Source organism: Vidua macroura, chromosome 11, assembly GCF_024509145.1.
Source record: "Vidua macroura isolate BioBank_ID:100142 chromosome 11, ASM2450914v1, whole genome shotgun sequence".
Classification (NCBI taxonomy): Eukaryota; Metazoa; Chordata; class Aves; order Passeriformes; family Viduidae; genus Vidua; species Vidua macroura.
In genome coordinates, this window is record NC_071581.1 from 22,834,365 (window position 1) to 22,850,120 (window position 15,756).

The 15,756-nt window shown below is 51.7% G+C and overlaps 1 protein-coding gene and 1 long non-coding RNA gene across 13 annotated transcripts in view; one reads left to right on the forward strand and one right to left on the reverse strand.

The window, feature by feature from the left end:
- Window positions 1-11,887: 11,887 nt before the first annotated feature.
- LOC128812755 (uncharacterized) lies at window positions 11,888-12,604 on the reverse strand. Its single transcript, XR_008438833.1, has 2 exons — window positions 12,538-12,604; window positions 11,888-12,121 (listed from the first exon to the last, which is right to left on the reverse strand). It is a non-coding gene; the product is annotated as an uncharacterized LOC128812755 (long non-coding RNA).
- A 321-nt stretch (window positions 12,605-12,925) lies between these two features.
- Window positions 12,926-15,756, forward strand: part of LOC128812745 (uncharacterized) — a 78,626-nt gene continuing 75,795 nt past the window's right edge. For 9 of the 12 annotated variants that reach the window (XR_008438810.1, XR_008438811.1, XR_008438817.1 and 6 more), the window contains exon 1: window positions 12,926-13,217. Coding sequence is in view for 5 of the 12 variants with exons in the window: in XM_053987355.1 (XP_053843330.1) it covers window positions 13,170-13,217 (48 nt within the window). In the remaining 7 variants the exon portion in view is untranslated. Of the gene's footprint in view, window positions 13,218-14,230; window positions 14,301-15,672; window positions 15,739-15,756 lie in introns of all 12 variants that reach the window. The other 3 variants (XR_008438815.1, XR_008438814.1, XM_053987358.1) reach the window with 1 other exon arrangement.

Consider the following 15,756-nt stretch of genomic DNA (forward strand, 5'->3'; position numbering starts at 1 on the left):
TTTCATCACGTATGTTTCCTGCTCATTGTGATACATTAAAAAAAAAAATGAGCAAAAGCTCTAGTCTCAATGTCCCGCGCGTGCGGTGCCGGGTCTTTGTTGGGTGGGTGTGTGCCATGTGGCGTGGCACGGCATGGCTCAGCAGGGCACGTGCCCGCGCACGCGCGTCCTCGTGCACCGCTGGCGTGCCCGCGCCAGCACACGCGCCAGCACACGCGCCTGCCCCTCCCAGCAGGGCCACAGGGCCTGGGCTGACGCCGTGAATTCCCCTCCCAGTGGAAGCAATGAGCCCAGCAGCGCCGGCCGTACTGCAGCTTTGGGATGCTCTGTGTGTGAAAAGGACATTGAAAGTGCATTTAATTCTATTAAATGACTGCAGAAGGATTCTGGGCATGGTTCTGTAGTGAATGGTTCAAGGGAAAGTGCAATGCCTTGATGGTCCATCCTGAAACCTGTGAACCAAAAAAATCACATGTGTTTCTGCTGATAAATCAAAAGAAGACGCAGGTAAGTAGGTAAATGGCAACTCATTGCACTCCCTGTGCAGCAGGGAGGGAACCCAGAGGAACTGCTGAGTGTTCAGTACACAGTTCTCTTGCCAAAAATTGCCCCTTGCAGCAGAAAAGGCTTGAAATCCGCTAACAGGGACCACATCCAAAAGGAGTCACAGGGGCCACAGCTCATCTCTAATTTATAACTACAGTGATAAATAATTTACACCCACCACTGCAGGTGGGGGTAAGCATCTGCCAGTATGGGTGTCCTTGGTGCAGTTGCCAGGACAGCGAGGGGCTTCCTCCCCCTCCAAGGGAGAAGGGCTGAGCTCCGTGGCCTCCAGCAGAGCAGAGGGCACAGGGAGGAAATCCGACAGCTCCCAGGGGTGTGGAGCATTCCTTGGTTAACATTCATACTGACTGACCCGGGCTCCACAGGCCCTGAATTACAAAGTAAAATGTGTCAAAATCACCAAGGTCCCCATGATTCCGGGTGCTGTGGCGTGGCTGCCCCAGCCCCTGCCCCAGGATCAGCCTCGAAAGGCGACCCCCTGCCCCATGGGCACCCGGACACGCTGCAGCTCAGGACTCTCACAGCTCTCTTCTGGCCAGGCTGCCCGGTCCTGTCCCTGGCTTGGGCACTGTTCCTGTGGCATGAGCCTAAACAGACAAGGATCTGGATTGTCTCTCAGCTGGCTGGGGTTTTATTAACAGGAAAACTCCATCCTGCCTTTTTAGCAGGCAGACAGGACTGTGGCAGTGACAGGGTCGCCAGTGTGACCCTCCTGCTGCTGGTGTTTGCACTGTGCTGCATTAACATCACTCCTGTTCCTAGACCAGCCACTTTGTAAGTTTATTATATAACATTGCTATTTATTCTTGGGTTGAATTCCACTGTAAAACAGCCACGCTTGAGGAAGTGCCTCGTTATGTTCAGGAAGGTGTAAATGGCCTCAAGTAGCTGCACAAGCTGCAAACTAAAAACCTCTGTGCAGCATCCTGCACAGAGCAGCCCATCCATGGGAATTGTGCAAACCTCTGACAAGAATAAAAAGGTTTTTCCATGCTGTGATTCTGGTAAGAGAAGGCTGGGAGTGATTTTTAATGACCTTTCATTGCCATCATCTCAAAGAGATTCAGCTCTCACTAGTGACTCTTGCAGGCCAAAAAAATGCATATTTATATAACCATTGCAAGACCTGCCTGGCCGATGGGTTTGGAGCCGCATTTCCAGCTGGAGGGACCCGACAGACCCCTGGGAACTCATCCCAGGCAGTGTGGCAGCTGCAGCAACACCACCCCTGTGGTCAGGGCCCACTGACCCAGGCAGGGTGCCATGCCCACGCTGAAGGACCCTGGAAGGCTGCTGAGACATCCTTAGCACAGTTGGATGTGCTGGAAATTGCCACCAGGCCAGGCTGTGCCAGCAGCGGGGAAGGGTTAACTCCATGAGTGCTTAAACTCCAGTGTGGAGCTGGTTCTCTGTTCCAAGCTCGTTAACAAGGTACACCTGATGATCTAAAGCACTAGAGAGTCATTTTAATTAACGCCCTGCCAGAGGGGATGTGGTGAAGACACTGATTTCACTCCAATGACTTTCTATTTTGGTGTTTTGCAGAATCAGTGTGTTAGTCCCCGGGCTGATGTCAGCTAATCCAGCCACTGCTGCATGGGCACAGCCACTGCTCGGCTCCCTGGGGCAGGTCAGTGCTGAGCTGCTGGCACCTTCCACAAGATCACGACCCCTTGGCCGGGCTGTGTGGGGATGGCCCTGGTGGCTTGTCCCCAGCAGGACCCAGCTGTCACCCCAAGCCACCAGCAGGGCACAGGTGGCAGCAGGGCGGCAGCACCACAGAAACAAGGGACAGCCATGCAGTCACGGGGCCCCTTCCAGACAGGGCCACAGGGCAGGGGGCACCTGGCTGTGCCCACTGCCCCATCCCAAGGGATGGCGCCTGCCTGAGCTGGGAAGGAGCCACAGCCAAAGGATCTCCAGGTCTCCCACAGCCTCTGCAGTGATAGAGGAGAGACTTCACACTGCCCCAGAGAGCAGACAGCGGTACCTATAAATGGTATTGTGCTCTCGGTTAGATGGGAGCATGATGTTACTTAATTAATGTTTTAATACCCTAGGCATCTTCTGTGCCGTATAATTCATATCGATTCGGCTGTGAGCATGTTCTGTTAAAAAGACTCTCTTTCCTAAGCAAACTTTCAATTATATTGAATTGTCACAGCAAAAAAGGGTCTTTTCTCAGCATGGGGGAGGGGGTTCTCAGCCAAACCACTGCTGGCCAGGCTGGGTACACACCTGCACACACAGAGGCGTGCACACACGTGCATGTGCCCCGTGCCCACACCCTCCTGTCCCAGTGCTTCCACCCTTGCCAAGCCACTGGTGCCACTCCAGCACAGCTTGTGGCTTCAGCAGTGGGTCAGTGGGGTTGGCCCTTACCACAGCCAAGGCACAGAGCTGGGCACACTGGGAGGGCGAGGAAAGTCAGTGCCAAATCAGAATTGTCAGAAAATTATCATCAGGGCAGAGAGAAGGCAAAGCCTCTTTTCCCCCCGCACTCCGGTTGATGTGTGTGGGGAATGCTCGGTGTTTTGGCAGAGCAGTGACAGTTCTTTTTTAAGCAGCAATTCGGTGTTCACTGTGTGGCATCGTGTCCCTCCTGCTCCAGCAGCACCATGATCAGCACCCACAGTGGGGGGAGAGGGACACGGGACATGACCAGCCCTGCCATGTGTCCCTCGGCCCTGCCACGCCCCAGTGACCTGGAAGGGGTTCCTCTGTGTGCCCATGGTCAGGGAGTGCCCAGGGGACAAACACAGGATTGAGATGTGCCTTGTGCCATTTTTTCTGGGCTTTGTGAGGCTGGGACTTGGCTCTGGGCAGGCAGCTTCTGAAAGGACACCTGCAAAGGTCCTCTACACCAGGGCAGTGTCACTGTGGCACAGAAAGGACGCTGGCACACACCAGCGGGTTCCCCTGACCCCTTCAGGACCTTCCTGCTGGGACAGCACAGGCACAGCAGCTCTACATGCTCTGCTGGCAGGAAGGTGCTCCCAGGAGCTCCCCATCTCACAGAGAGCTGCAGGCAAGAAGGAAACTTGTGTGCACACTCTCCTGCCAGCACACTCCAAAGCCCGGGCTCTGGCTCTGTCCCTGCAGTCACCCCCTCACACTGTGGGGCCGTGGGGAGGGTGTGGAATGAGTGGAGGGAAAACAACTCTGGCACTTCTCCACAGCGATGCCTCAGCCCCTCCGGGACGGGCTCAGCACTCAGCCCTCACCCAGCGCCAGGGACCTGCGCCCAGCAGCCCCCGGGGAGCAGTGCAGGGAGGTGCTGGCAAAATGTTTAAGGATACGCGTTTGCTCTCAGCAAACAGAAGAGCACCTTGGCATTCTGGAAGGATAAAAGGAGCAGAGCCATGGTGTGTCAGCTCAGCCTTGTGTGTTATGGCAGCATGGAGCTGCCAGCTGTATCACCAGTCCCTGCCACAAGGCTGAGGGCCATCCCTTATCCCCCAGCCCTGCTGAGCCTGTCATCCCCCCAACCAGGGAAAAGAAGGCTGCTCCCCTACTGTCCTCTACCAGGGAGGCCTTATCAAGGATTTCTGTCCTTTTTTTTTTTTTTAATAATGAGGCAAAGATAAAAATTCTGTATTTTCATTACTACCCATTTTCACAGCCCGCTGAACAAAAACACAAAGCGCTTCTCCTGCTGCCCCTTGCTCCCCAGCCCTGCCTCTTTCTCCCATGGAGTTCAATTAAAGAAAGGCGAAAATTGAAGCTGTTTTACGCAAGGCGATTGCAACATGCATATTTGATTTTTATGATGGATCTAAATTGCTGAATAAGGCCATGGAACAAAGGGAGACTGCGGCTTCCTGCCCATCACAGCCAGGCAGCCACTGCAGAACAAAAGCGCCAGCCATTAGGAGCTCAGCGGGGAGATACATTATATAAATGACTTTGTTTCTCTGCCCCTTCCCCCCATGGGGGCTCGGACGGGGCTGGGGGCTGCTGATTCCACATCCCGGTGAGAGCAGGCTGCGGGCGCGGGGCCTTGGTGGAGGCGCAGGACGGATGCGGTGAGCTGAGCACATGCGGCCAGCCACACTTGGGCTGGGATGCAGGCTGACCCCCGGCTCCTGCCGCTGGCACCAGCCCGTGCTGCCCCTGGCGTGGCAGCAGTGCCCCTCAGGCATTTGGTGACACCCTTTAACAGCACCCTTGCAGCCCAGGCTGCAGGGCCACGTGGCAAGTGGCACTCAGGAGCTGGAGCAGCAGCACGGTGAGAGCAGCTGGGGAAGGCCAGTCTGGACTGCCCCGGTGGCCCCGCTGATGTCCTGGCAGCGTGGAGCAGGTCCCACTGACCACCGAGACCGGGCTGTGGGTGCCAGGGGTCTGCAGCCACGGCGGAGCTGTGGCTCTGCAACTCCGCTCACAAGACTCACTCTTTGTCTGTAGGGAAAGGCGTTTGCTAGGGATGCTTCAGGCAGAAGATCTGCAATTCCTCAATCTAAAGCGGGTGTTTGACAAGGGCAGAATCTGGTTAGGATCAGACTGTGCTGGCAGAGGGTTTCCCCTGGCTCCTTGAAGCTGCTGCAGGGAAGAGCTGGGCGGTTTCTGCGCAGGTGGACACTGTGGCCTGGCGTGCTCCAGTGGGCCGGGAACAGCCCTCCCCGACGTGCCTGAGTGATGAGAATTGCCACGATGTGTCCTGGCACAGCCCCAGCTGTCCACATTGCAGCACCACGGGAGCACAGCAGGCTCGTGGCCGCTCCTCCTGCCTGTCCCAGCCCAGTGACCCTGGGGTCCCCTGGAAGGATCCCAGCCTGCGTGTCACGGCCGGCGGTCAGGAACACGCACTCCAGCCAAGCTGGATGCCAGGGACACAGCAGATGGCTCCCTGAGTCCTGTGAGCACCGTGAAGCGTGGCCCGTCGTGCTGGTGGCCGGGAGGGCTCCGGGACAGCGCTGTCCCCCTGCAGGGGACGGGCTTGGGGTCGGCTGGTGCTGGCCCTCATCCAGCTGCACGAGCTGCTCTCGCCGTGCTGGGGGTGCCGCGGCTGCGTGAGCTCAACCTCTCCTGCTGCAGGTGTGACAAACGGCTGGAGAAAAACAACCAGCCAGGCTGAACACGCGCTTTCCTTCCCTAATGCATCCCCCAGGTCCTCTGCCCAGCATCTCCCCCTCTGCGCTGCACCGTGGAATTGCATCCTTCAGAAATAGCATCCTAATGGATCTCCCCCACACTTTCCCTGTGCTTTGGAGAGCAGGAAGGAATGAGACATACACCACCATGCCCATGGCGATGGCCATGCCAGGCAGCCTGTGCTCTGGGGGGGCAGTAGGCATTGAGGGACCACCGCAGCCCCGTATCTGACCACCACAGCCCTGCTCCCATCCACCACAGCCCCAAGAGCCCACCACAGCCCCATGTCCAGCCACCACAGGACCCCTCACTACCAGCTGCTACCAGTGAAAAGGAATTGGAGGGGACTATGCCAAGATTTTGCTCGAGAGCCTTGGCAAGACCCCCAGCAAGGGAACAGGGCACCTGGGGAAGATGTCCCAGATGGAATCCTGGGCTGGCTTGGGAGGAGGTGGGAACCAGACCGGTGCAGCTGCAGGAAAAGACTGGGAAAAGGTGGGAGCAGCCCAAGAGCTGACAAGGATGTGTTCAGCTCTTTAAAGTTTGATTTCCATGACCTTTTTGCTGCTGGTTACGGCTCCCCTGGTGCCACTCCCAGCACTGACTGGGGCAGGTTGTGTTTTCCCTGCTAGGGAGCTAAACTGAGATGCTGTGAGTAAGAAATGGGAAGTGACAAGATATGACCGAAGCATTGGAAATCAATCCAAACTAAATGTGCTTCTTAACTATAAGTGAACAGTTGAAAACAATCCTCTATTATAGCCATGGAGATAAATACTCTGTTTTTATTAGGAAAAAATTGCTTTGGACTGAATAAAGTCGTTTGATTAACAAGTCAAAGCAGATGGTTTATTGATGTTTCAAAAAGGAGTTTACAAGGTCTAGTGAAAAAAGAGCCCCAGCTCTGAATTAACAAATTACCCGGGTATCTGGGACATTGACAGTTCACTGCTAATAGATTTATGGGCTGCTGCTGGGTGTTTTGTCCCCATTTGGTTTATTATGATAAAATATTGGGGCAGGGGTAACCTATAGCCTCCCTGCAATATACTGTATCGACCCCTGACCCTGGGAGCCTGACAGCAAACCTATATATTAGATTCTTAATTTGTCTTAATCTAACAGGATCGGTCTCTGTGCAGTAATTATTTTCCAAAGGCAATGGTGTGGGTGTGTGTGAGCACTGCAGGTGAAGGTGGATCACTCTGTCAACTGCACTGGACATACAGTTCAACTGCTGAGGACTGGAGAGATCACAGCAGGAATGAGGTAGGAGCATCAATATCCCATGATGCAGGACATGACCTTGAGAAATAACAAAATTCCCAGGTGCTGTAAAATTACCCCCATAAACCAATTAACAGGGAGGCCCTGGCAGCACCTGGAAATATGCAATGATCATGGCAATGTGGGGACTTGAAGAAATGGGGCCACAGAGCTGAGCCTTTTTCTATAAACTTACGGAACTTACAGCAACAGCCCAAAGCCCTGCCCATGGACACAGCTTCCCACCAGACTGCCATGCCCTGCAGGTGGGCAGAGGGACTGTGGCTAATGCAGGCAGCTCTGGATCCACAGCAGCTGAGATTTTGTGTCTGATATTTCAGGATTCAAATGTAGTAATGGCCTGCTCCTGTGGCAGAGCAGCAGTATTGGCCAACAGCTAGGGCATGGGCACTGTCAGCTTCCGACTCGGGGCTACGCACTGGCTGTGGTTACAGGCCAGTCCCAGCACTCAGTGGAGCCAGCACTGCTCATTCCTGCTCCCAGGGAACGGCCTGGGTTATCTCAGGCAATCCCTAAGAACACGGGCAGGTTGCCAGCACCCTCAGCCCCAGGTGACACACCGCTAACGGCACGCCAGACCCCTCACAGTGCCGGCGCAGCGCCGTCACACCGCCATGGCCCAGCAGCAGCGCCCTGCTCAGCCCTGCCATGCAAAGCAGCAGCAACGGGGGGCAGGGAACAGCCTCTAATCTCGCCTCCACTGCTGAAGCTATCAGTTCTGAGGAGCTTCTGTGAAACCTTTACTTCCTCCTCCTTCTTCTAAAACATCACCTCCTAAGGGCACGGGAGCCAGTAATTCCTAAATGTCAGAAGTCAAGCAGACAAGGTATTTGGCTGGCTTGGCTGAACAGGGATCCTCTCTTGGAAATAAGATGAAAAACGAAGGTGTACACCCAATGGAAGCAAGGTCAGATGAGACGGGAAGAAGACAGACTTGCTGCCCACTACTAAGGGAGAAAATTTGCAGCCAAAACTCAACTGGAGTTGAAGATGCCAGAAATGTGGGGGATAATACTATTTTTTGGCTATATTAATGACAAAAAAAAGCAAAGTAGAAATAACATTCACCTATGGCAGGATAAGGATGGTCACCCAACAAACAAGGACATGGACAAGGAAGAAGTGTTTAATGCATTCTTTGATTCTGTCTTCAATATGGATGACAGACCAAGGAGGTCCCAGTGCCATGGCCTGAGGACCACGACTGGGAGATTGATAACTCCCACTTGACCCTAAAATTGTGAGGGATTTTCTCCTTTGGCTGGATCACTATAAATCTATGGGTCCTGATGAGACTCATCCAAGAATCCTCAATGAGCTGCTGATGTCATCACAAAACCTCTCTCGATTATTTTTGAGCCATTGTCATGGTTGGACACTGGCGCAATGCCAGCGTCCCCATGAAAATGCACCTTTTCTAAATAAAAGCCCTACAAGGAGTAGCTGAGGTCACTTGGTTTGTTCAGCCTGGAGAAGGGCAAACTGAGGGGAGGCCTCACAGCAGGCTGCAACTTCCTCGTGGGGTGACACAGAGGTGCAGGCACTGTTCTCTGCTCTCTTGTGACCAGTGACAGGGCCCGAGGAACGGCTGGAGCTCTGTCGGGGGAGGCTTAGGCTGAATATTAGGAAAAGGTTCTTCACCCAGAGAGTGGTCGGGTGCTGGAACAGGCTCCCCAGGGCAGTGGTCAGAGTGCCAAGGCTGCCACAGCTCAAGGAGTGTTTGGACAATGCTCTCGGACACATGGTGTGATTCTTGGGGTGTCCTGTGCAGGGCCAGGTGTTGGGCTCGATGATCCTAGTTGGTCCCTTTCAACTCAGCGTATTCCACGATTCCTCCTCTCCGTTAGTGTGTCAGCTCACTCAGGGCAACTCTGATGCCTGTGTGCACTCACGCACCTGAGCTGCCACGGCTGCTCCTTCAGAGAGATGATGAGGAGATGCTGTACTTTGGCACTTGCCGATTTTTGTGCCCCAGCAGGGTAGCTGCGGTGCCTGAGTTCAGCTCAGAGTCGCGCTGCCGAGCACGCCGGGCTGCTGAGCGGCACGGCTGATCCCAAAAGCAGCCGCAGGAGCACCAGGGCAGACGCTGCGGAGCCAGGGGCTGTGCTAATCCCCCGCCCCCACGGGCTCGGCAGTGTCTGCGCACACCCGCGGATAACGCCGTGATGAATGGGGGACAAATGTGTCTTCTATTGCTTCCAGAGCACACAGGCGTTTTCCCTCTCTTTTGTAGGGGCTGTTGGACCACTGGAAATAGGAACTCGTATGATTTGTTCTACAGCCATTTCCCTTTCTCTTCTGTAATAGCATCTGCAGGAATCATTTAAACAGCTGAAGGCAATTTAGTGTCTTCTTTACCACACTTCCTATGAGTTCACCAGGAACCCTCCCGATGAGCTAATCCTCCTGTAAAATATTATTTACAGGCATTATTCCTCTAATTAATTGTCTGCAGCCTTATTTACCAGGTTCTGGATTAACTCTGAGACCAGTGACTATCCAGAGCTGCTGTTTGCTCCAGCGCTGTCTTTCTTTTGCTCTGTTTATCTTTTCTTTGTAGAAGAGTGGCTCCATTATATACAAACTGTCCTGAGGCTTAGCAGATATTCCAGGGAATCACAGGACTGTATCTCATCTTTTCCACTAATTAGTTACTCTCTCACATCTCGGAGGAATCACAGCAAACCTTCTTCCACATGCCATTGCTCCCCATGAAGCAGAAGGAAATTGAAAGGATCACATTAATATTTTAATAGTTGACATTACAATTTTAATCTCACCCCAAATGCAGGAGCACTGGAGGGGGAACCATCTCACTCTCTACAACTACCTGATAGGAGGTTGGAGCCAGGTGGGGTCAGTCTCTTCTCACAGGTAACAAGTGATAGGACGAGAGGACATGGCCTCAAGTTTAGCCAGGGGAGGTCTGGTTGGATATTAGGGAAATTTTTTCATGGAAAGGGCTGGCACAGGTGTTGCCCAGGGAAGCTGTAAAATCACCATACCTGGAAGTTTTCAAAAAAAGTGGATGTGGCACATGGGGACATGATTTAGGGGTGAACATAGTGGTGGTGCTTTGCTGAAGGTTGGACTTTGTGGCCTTACAGGTCTTTTCCAACCTTAAGAATTGTGATTCTAAGCTGTCACAGCTGTGAGCACAGGTGCCACAAACAGGCTCCACCTGTAATGTCTTAAGGAGCTGCTCAGCTCCAGCACATCTGGGGCAGTGAAGGCCCGTGGCGTGCCCACAAGGGAGTAGCCTAGCTGCAGTGTTTAACCTCTCCAGTATCCACAGGAGCTGGTGTCCTCTGTGCCAGGCACAGGTGACACTGCCTGCTGTGCCTGGCTGCTGGGCTCAGCCGCGCTGCAGGGGAAAGGCTCTGCCAGCTCAGGAGCAGGGGCAGTTTGCTGCTCGAGCTGCTGTAGGAGGGATCAGGTGTAAGAAGGGTTCCCAGCACAGGCTTGGAGTACAGCCCGGGGGCTGTGCCTCCCACCTGGGCAGGCACAGTGGTCGCAGGCAGGGGTGGTGTGCCTTCCTGGCCTGTCAGCACCACCTCTGCCCTGCTTGAGGTCAGAGCAGCTGGTCTCCACACCGGCAGGATTGCTGTGCCTGCTGAGGGGACACGCTGGCAGTGAGCCATGCACCTCCTGGCCCAGGGCCAGCACTAATGTCACTGGTGGCCACGGGCACACGGGTTTGTGTTGCTGGCTCACACTGCTGGCAGCTCGCTGCGCCACCGCAGGGCTCTTCCAGAGGAGTCCCTGCTGACAACTTGTTGGATGAGTCTCTCCAGGAAAGACAGTTTTTATGCGTTGTTCTGGCATCCTGCCACCTCTCCTTGGTTGGGGTATATTTTATTAGCAGGTCTAGGAGGATGGGACGGGAATGCTTCCCTCAATTCACTAACTGCAGCAAATCACTTACTAGGAAGCACTTTCAGTTTCACGCCCTGGCTCAGTTCCAAACTAGGATGGGTCTTTTAGTCTATTAGTCACAATAAACTAAACTCAGAGTTGGCCTCTAAGAGATCCCTCACAGCCCTGCTAGGACACTGGGGATTGACAGCAGCATAGTGGAACAGGGCACGCCCGTGTGCGTTCCTGCAGACTGGAGAAATTCATGTGCCCTTAAAAGAGAAAGAAAAGGATCTTCCCCAATGCAGGCATCAGCTACACCTACCAGCAGTAAAAAGTCAGTAAAAAGTCCCAATTTCATATACCCATGAGTGGCAAATCAAAGCCAAATTACATAAAAGCACAAATTGGTGTGGATTACTGCTGCTCCTAATTTCTAATTTTTGACCTGTGTGCATTTCAGCTGAAGGATTACTAAGAGGAAAATGTTTTAAATATATTTTAAAATAGGAAATTTTATTTTTTTAAATAGGAAATATTTTAAAATAGGAAATATTTTAAAATAGGAAATATTTTAAAATAGGAAAATTTCTGGTTTGAAAATTATTACAAAGTTATGAGTAATGGGGAAAGAGTTGTGAAAATTCTGAGAAAATACAGTTGTAATGTGCCTAGCAGTGACATTCACCAAGGTCTGACCCCCACAAAACTCTCGCTTTATTGTTTCTCTGGATTCCACAAATTTAGATGGTATCTTGTTTTGGAAAAAGAATCTAGAACTTGACTTCCATTGCCATCACCATCCCAGTTACCCCATTCATGCCATCTGGTATTTGATCAATATACATGGCTGCAGGAGTATTTTACATTTGAGCTCTGTTACATTTTTCATGTGATGGTCCATTGCACCTGGGGCTTGGCCTTATGCTGAGCTAGACAAAAACAAATTAGAAGTTTCTTCTGTAGTATGCACTGCCTTGTTATTTCTGTAGCATCTCATATGCCTGAGGCGAGCAGGATTAGTGGAGGATTACTGTGCATGCGCGCATAGCTTAGAAAGCTGCTTTGATTACAAAGCCCAAAAAAAAAAGGATATTAAATTTTTATTACAAAAATATTTGGTTTACTTCATTCCTCTTCTAACAGCAGCCAAAATTCCAAGCATTCTCTCGCTCTGTGGTCACACTCCAGTTCCACGCATGGGGAGGAAGTGAGTTTCTGGTGTTGTTTTCCTCCCAGGGATCACAGTCTGGAGCTTTGCCTGGCGCTGGTTCCCAGGTCAGCTGTGAGCAGGGCCTGGACAAGCTGAGCTCCAGCTGCCCTGCCAACAAGGAGCGAGGCTCAGGAGGAGCCCTAACTCCCTTGTCATATTTACATCTCTAGGGTTTCTGGGAGCTCCAGTCCCTTCCTGCTTTTCCCTCAAGAATTGGAACAGCCGGGCTGTTCCTTGCTCCTATGATTTATCATTTGTCTGTGCATTTTTTTCTTTTCTTGCCTATAGCAATTTAGTTTCTATATGGTCTCAAGAACAAATGTCTGAGTCATGTAAAGCGTGGCTTATACACCACCTGTGCTAATGGCACCTTTTCTACCCACTCGTCTATTTCCCAAACTGGCTGCTTCCCTAACAGGGGACGGAAAACCAGCTCCGGCATCTCCTGGGTTTGGAGACTTGCCCTGTCTCGAATCAGATCTGTATGTGGCTCAGAGGCAGCAGCAACTCCTTCATCGGCTTACAACACGCATAAATCAGGGTCTAGTCCCGGAGGCCGGCCGGGGCAGCGCCGCCAGAGCGCAGCGGGGCCTGAGGGGACCGCGGGGGGCCGCCCGTCCCCATGGCAACGCCCCGCCCCAGCGCAGCCGAGAGCCCCGCCCCTTCCCCGCTGTCCAATCGTCGTCACGCAGGGGCGGAGACCCAAGCTTCTATTGGGCAGTTCTTACGTTAATCAACGCCTGCGGGACCCGCGGGCTCGTGAGGCCTTCCGCGTGCGCAGGGGGCAACGCCCCCGCCGTTGCCGAGCGTTGATTGGTCGCTGCGAGGGCGGGGCTTACCCTTACCCGCCTCGGGGTTGGACGAGAGCCCCGTCAGTCAGGGGCGGGGCTCGGGGCGGGGCTGGCGGGCCGTTCGAACGGCGCTGCCGCTGCTGGCGGGGCTCGGGGCGGGCTCCGGGCGCTGCGGCCCCGCTGTGCTCCCGGGCAGCCCGGGCCAACCCAACCCAACCCAACCCAGCCGAGGAGCTCCCGCCCGGCCTTTCTCCTCTCCAGAGTGGCTGGGGGCCAAGCGAGGCTCCCTTTCCGGCCGCCCTCTCCCAGCCGGGACAGGCCGCGCAGCTCCCACCGGCTCCTCCGTTGCCGTTCCGGGAGAGATAATGGCCGGAACTCTGGAGAAACCCGGCACCTGCCAAACGACGGAGCAGGTTAGTGCTTGGGAGGATGCTGTCCAGCCAGGCAGGTCCCTGAGCTCTGAAGAGGAGGGTGGGCTGAGGCAGGGCCCTGCCAGCCGCGCTGGGCATGCCCACAGCGGTCACTCCTTGTTACACCTGCGTGCAAAACTCTCTCCAGGCAGGTTCCCGAAGGCTGCTTCAAAGTCATTAGGAAACATCATCTGATCTGATTCCTTGCTGAAAAGTGGGATCGAATGCATCTCTGTAGTGAAAAGTGGGATCGAATGCATCTCTGTAGTTTCTGACAAACCACACCAAACCTGTTATTAAAAGCCTTCAGGGGTGGAGATTTAAAGTGAAACACTGAGTTGGTAGGTCCTGAAGTGCTCAGTGAGTCGGGTTCCTGCTTGTGTTGGTCCTGTTAGACCTCCTTAATTTAAGACCTTAGTTTATTTCCACATCATTGATGAGATAAAGAAATAAAGAATTGTTTTTATTGAATCAAGCTGTATGGGGGGGGGGGAAAGAGAGGAACAGCTCTTCTATGCTGCCACAATGCTTATTGCACAGAAAGTACTGTAGGTCAACAAGAAATTGGTTGCTATTGTAAAATGCAGGGGGTTTCGTTGATATACTTTGGATAACCTAGAAAACCACCTGTTTGTTTAAAAAATCCCAAACATATGCTTGAATGTTTGTTTGCTCTCTCGACTACAACAACCATGAAGGAGCAACTCTGAACTCTCCTGGTATGTGATAGTGAGAAGTCATTCCCTGATAACTATGAACTTGTGACTCTGACCAGGTTTTGGTCTGGGTTATTAGTCGGATCATGTGGCACAGTCCTCATTTTTGGAGGGTGACCGCTCTGTGTCTGACCATATGTTTAATAATGAATGTTGGGAAGATGTATCATTGGCTTTGTGGCATTCTGACTGAGACAATGACATCTTTTGGAGTGTAAATGGTCCTGTTTGAATTGAATTTGTGTATGCTTATAATAATTGTCATAAAGAAAAAAATTAACTTTGATTTTTAAATTTTAGATGGTACTGAGAAAACTTACAGCCACATCTTGTAACTGGAAGTCAGAGGCACAGAGCTGCTTCTGAGCATGTAAGAGACAAGCAGCCTCTCAAACTTTTCTTATTTGAAATGAATTTCACTCCAGATTTTGATTTTAGACCCTCATATTTTTCTGTCTCCTTTTTGTAGTCAGTTTTCCTGACTTTGATTTATAGTTTTACCTTGTGTTTTATTGGGAATTGTTTTTTTCATTTGTTTATACTGATGGCTTTACACTTCCAGAAACAGCTGAGATCTTGCTATTATTCAGAAGTATTTCAAAGAGTGAAATACAACTCTTTTGCTGCTGCCATTGCTCAGTTAACAGTGATGATTATAAATATCCCATAAATATTCTCTTGCCCTTGACAGGAAAAACCTTGAATGTGGGTTGATGGAAATCATTCCCTTTCCTGTTGATATTTGTAACTAAAATCGGGCTGTAAAGTGCTGAACGCATACAGAAAGCCCATGCTGGTCTTCCATTCAAGCAGAGCAAATGCAATCACCAGTGCTCTCACCCTTTGAAGGGTTGGAGCACTTAAAAAGAAGTAGATGATTTGTAGATGGATTCTGCCCCAGACTTCAGTGTTAGGAAAGGGCAGGTGGCACTTCATCCCATTTCTGAAAATCAAACCCATTTTGTTCAATTCAACCCCCTCCAATTCCTCAGTCAGCTCTGTCTTAGGGTAAGTGTGATCACTGGTGAAGAAAAAAAAGAGCCAGAATAGACCCTGGCGATAAAATCCCACTTTGGAGAGCCAGAATATTTGTTGTGTTTATGAGAGGCATTTTCTGGGGAAAATATGGGGGAAAAAAAGCTCTGGTGAAAGTGGTGAGAAGTTTGACTTAATTTTTTGAGGTCACTTCACTTGTGGGTATTTGGGTGCAGCAGAGAATGGAAGAAACTCTGCCTTATGAGAGGCATAAAACCCAGTGGCTATCTTTTGGCCAGTGTTGCTGATTTTCCAGTAAGCTCTGTGCTGCATGGAGGTGTAGAACCCTAATGGTTTGTTGTATGCCATTAAAAGGTATTGTACACTCATAAAAGAATGACATTTTGATCAATGCTGTTAAAAGAATTACTGTCTTGACACAGAAAAGCTTTCCTGCTGCAAGTTTAAAAATATGCCTTTAAAAGCTTTTTATTGAATACCTTTGCATCCCTCAGAAATGTGCTATTTTGGCACAGGGCTGCTCTGAAGTAACTCCACGTTGTAACCTGAATGCAAGACCTTGTGTTTACCATCAGCAGGGTGCGAGGTGAGGCAGGTGTGTTCACTTACCTACTGTCATGGGGACAAAGGAAAAGCACCTAGAGCTGCTTGTATGCAGGCTAAAAATACAACCCCTTATTTTTAGAGTCCCAAATCACTTGAAAGCTATTTGTTTGTTTTGACATCGATTCTCTCTGTCCCTCCAGCTTTCTTTTGCATGTCCCTTTGGAATTTGAAGCTATGCATTGATGTTGGAAGGAGGCAGGTGGCAGGTAGGGAAACCAGAAATC